This window comes from Malaya genurostris, chromosome 1 (assembly GCF_030247185.1).
Source record: "Malaya genurostris strain Urasoe2022 chromosome 1, Malgen_1.1, whole genome shotgun sequence".
NCBI classification, from domain to species: Eukaryota; Metazoa; Arthropoda; class Insecta; order Diptera; family Culicidae; genus Malaya; species Malaya genurostris.
Window position 1 is genome coordinate 111214304 of NC_080570.1, and position 4080 is coordinate 111218383.

Consider the following 4080-nt stretch of genomic DNA (forward strand, 5'->3'; position numbering starts at 1 on the left):
TGGAAGTATTTATCCGTTGAAAGGCTTTGGATAATAGCTTTATTTCATAAACATGTTTGAGGTATTATATTTTCATATAACTAATTCATTTATTCGTGTTTTGGTTTCACAAAAAATCAGTCTGTTAGAACAAGTTTACTTGAGTATCTTTTTGTTTCGATAATTTGAATGGGTGATAAATATGAGAAGATATAAAATGAAAATATCAATGGGAACAGATAGACTAGAGTAAGCTAAGGTAGAACACATGCATGATGAATAATTTAACCAACAAAGTGATGCCTGTCATATTATTATCATCCTCACCGGTGTTTGACACCTCACCAATTGTTAAGAAAATCGAAACCTTTGCTGGTCCCCAGTAAACTGTTTAATTCATCAAAATTTTTATCATCATCTTCTACAGAGGACGACGGAGCTAATTGGAGGCTATCGCTTCGGGAGCTATGTCTGAACAGATTGACTTTGTCATCATCAAATCCGATATTTTCAAGAGATTGTCCGTCCATTTCATCACTGCCCATTGAGACTGTGGCTAAAACAGGACCAGCTTGACTGCATATAAAATTAGCTAAGAAATTATCTGTAGGATCGCTAGGTTTGGTTTCTTCAATCGGTATGCTTCTGTCATAAGACATATTATTGTCTTTAATTATAGTTTTTGTCGAACTTACTGATACAGATGAAGTAGTTGGTTTGGGAGACCTCATTTTTTCTAATTTATTTGCGAGATCAAACCTACGCTCGGTAGATTTTTCTTGTTCCATTGGGAACAAATTCAAATTTATTTGGCTTTTAGTTTTATGAGAAAATGGTGCGGAATGCTCATCACGGAATAACCCGATCGAGTCGTCATGGATAACTTTACGTCCTGTCTTCAAGTATTGAAATGTGTGCAGCGCTTTTCCATCATATAAATTTACCTTGCGATCATCGCTATTATCATCACATCCGTCTATTATGTTTTGGAAAGAATCAGACGATGTCGAAAAGTTATCAAAATACTTCAATGTTAGCTCTGGTTTGATTAATGTCTCGTTGATTATTTCAATTTGCTCTTCCTGACTTAAATCATCCCAAATGTGTTCATAAGTTGCCTTAATGTCTTCAATATCTAGCGTAATCTTCTTAGACAAACTATTTAGGTTGGCAAAATATTCTTCCACGAAGGCACGATTGCGCAATTTATTCTCCATCTACAATAGAACACAGAAGCATTATTAGATTATAAGTATTGAAATTTATCTAATTCTAATTTATTGGTATACAACATATTGATTACATTATGAATGTTGAGCATTACGTCAACAATGTTTCCAAAATGAACATTGTAATCATCGACCTATTTTTTATGCGACAACGCCCTTGCGTAAAGCATAAATAAGCACGAAGGTAAACTTAACAAAACCCAATGTTTGCGTGTAAGTTCACCGATCCATGTCGGAAAAACCGAATCGAGAAATTTTTCATACCTGCCCCTTCCACACTACAACCGATTAGGCAATTAAAGTTGTAGCAAATGATGCACTACTGATGAATGACCGTAATTCACTTTTGTCGTCTTTCTCCTCGGAAAATTGATCTCTCTGCAGACATGGAGCACAAATCGATGTTATTCAACTGTATACATCAGTATAATTACAGCGAAGAGAAAAAAATATTTATTGTAGACTCTGAAATAAAATTCGGATATTAGGAAATAACATTGTCTACTTACATTAATTGCAAATTACCGCAGAGTGAGAATGTTGATTGTGATTCGAATAATAAGCGAGCATTCCTGAAAACAAATAAGCAGTATATGCAAACACTATACAGACGATCTGATGATGAAAATGGCCATCACAGGAAAAGCGACAAGCTGTCAAGTCTAGGGCTACCAGGTGGAGAAATATTGGCTTAAGCAACGTGTCCCGCATAGCGTTTTGGCTACCTGGGCAGCCATGGCCACCAGACGGCTACCAAAATTGATTCAGTGACGGTTGTCAAATCCTATTTGACAAAACAATGTCGCCTGTATCTAAGTTAGCCGAGCGTTTTCATCTTCTCACCTTCGCTGAAAATGTCAAAGATATCAATGTGGAAAAATCCTGGTGGATACGGTTGTATCGTTTGAGTTGTATAACTGCCAGCGGTGAGGCAGTCGGTCACCAGAATGTCTGCCAGCTATATTTTTCCAGCTGGCAGCGTTTAGTCAGCCGTCTGGCAGCCATGCGTATGCGGGGTACATTACCCGCATTGGCTTGGCATCCAGACGGCTGGCTAACGGCTGCCAGCGGGCAAAATATGGCTGGCAGCCTTTCTGGTGTCCGGCTGCCTCAACGCTGCCAGATATACAACTCAAACGATACAACCGTTTCCACCAGGATTTTGTCTTATCGGTTCTGAGGGAGACATGGTTGCCAGGTGTTTGTCAAACTGCTGGCAGCCAGAGTGAAGATAACCGCAAGAAAACCGTTTTATTTTCCTTCTGCTTCTTCCCTGTTTATTAGGATTTTGTATTCAATTTCGAATCTTTACTCATCGTAAACTTATATATTTACTTTACATTATTTTTATTCTTTAAATTTAATTTTAGTATTAAATTAAATCACTCAGGTAGAGTGAGTTGCGCGAAATCGTTCCGAAGTAGGTTTGACATTCCTCCAACAGTAACCGCTCATCGGCAGTCGGGATTATTAGTGTGATCACCTCGGCTTGGTTCTTCGATCCTGGAAGTGATAATCTGATCTGCCTTGAGATGTTTTCGGGTCGATTCACGTAATCCCGGTGTAACCTAATCTTTTGTGTCCTGCTAAGCATTTAATCGCTAGACATAACAGTTTCTGGGATGGTCGGACGTGCCCCCGTTAAGCATGTGCGAACAGGTATGTTGCGTTGAACCGTCGAAAAAGTATCCAAATCTAGTGACGAAAGCAAATCACCTGAGTGACAAATCATGATAATTTCAACATCGAGTACTGTCGCTTTTGTTTTCTTTACTATCGAACGGGCTTCTGAAAAAAACTATTTCAATAAATAAATACCCATTAGCCAACAATAACAAACAATACAGAAGATAATATATCACCTTGTTAGAGTTCGATTTGATTGGTAAATATGTACGTGTTTCTTTTTTGACGGAGGATTTTTGCTGATGAACAAAGTTTTGGGAATCACATCACCCGTTTACAGCACGGCCGGTCTCGAAGTATAGTCGAAGAGTTTCGAATTCCAGATACGCGTATTTTTTAAACTTGAACCTTTACTGTACATAGCATCAGGGTAGCACAAGACTCTAATAGTGCTTTATTGACTGGAATCAAGTTAGTTAGGTTATTCCGATCGATTGTGAAATTTCCATTCTGTATTTCATGCGAATAATGTATTTCTATAAAAGTAAATATGGAACAAATTACAAAGTGAAAATTTCATATTCTACCGCAATATTCTGAATGGAAATAGAAATTCCACATCCAATCGAATGTATAATTGAAATTAACTAATCCATTTTTCATCAACCGCAATCTGACATTTTCAGCGAAGATGAAAAAATAAAAACTCTTGGCTAACTAAGATACAGGCGACTATGTTTAGCAAATTAGAGTTGACAGCCGTCACTGAATCGGTCCTGGCAGCCTTTTGGTGCCCATGGCTGCCCAGGTAGCCAAAACGCCATGCGGGTAGATCTAGACCATATCAGCTCTTTTTCAACGAAGGGCGAATCTTACAAAAGTAAACAAATCGAGTTTCTCTCACCTACCAGTATATGCTTCAAAGCTCTACAATTTTGCCTAAAAATTCGGATTCTATAAACATCTCAATCTTAGTAATACAAAGAACTATAATGGGCGAAACTGTCATTCCATTTGTTTACGTAAGTTTCACCCTCCGTGTTCCATGTCAACAAACAGGGTGATGGCGATAAGCGAGAAATCTGCTCAGCTTTCACCCTGACAGGGTCCCTTAGATTAGCTGCTAATATCATTTCCGCTCTAGGTTTGCTAATGCCAGTCACCAGCTCGGCACAGCTTCTCGCTTTCGGCCTAAGACAAATCCGCGGGTAATTCTATCGTCTCATTTGTTATTTCCAGTAGTAAA

At 38.3% G+C, this 4080-nt stretch overlaps 1 protein-coding gene across 2 annotated transcripts; it reads right to left on the minus strand.

The window, feature by feature from the left end:
* LOC131425405 (uncharacterized) lies at positions 1-1856 on the minus strand. 2 transcript variants are annotated; one of them, XM_058587280.1, is made up of 3 exons: positions 1718-1856; positions 1473-1620; positions 1-1196 (listed from the first exon to the last, which is right to left on the minus strand). In XM_058587280.1, exon 3 carries the CDS (start codon positions 1194-1196, stop codon positions 321-323), a length of 876 nt encoding a protein of 291 aa, XP_058443263.1. In that variant the 5' UTR covers positions 1473-1620; positions 1718-1856; the 3' UTR covers positions 1-320. The 2 variants fall into 2 exon arrangements, with proteins under 2 accessions (XP_058443263.1, XP_058443262.1); XM_058587279.1 differs by having other exon boundaries at positions 1473-1673; positions 1734-1848.
* Positions 1857-4080: the final 2224 nt, after the last annotated feature.

What these genes read in the sequence shown, in the direction of transcription:
- LOC131425405 (XM_058587280.1), bottom strand. Translation starts at nt 1,196, where the DNA reads ATGGAGAATAAATTGCGCAATCGTGCCTTCGTGGAAGAATATTTTGCC.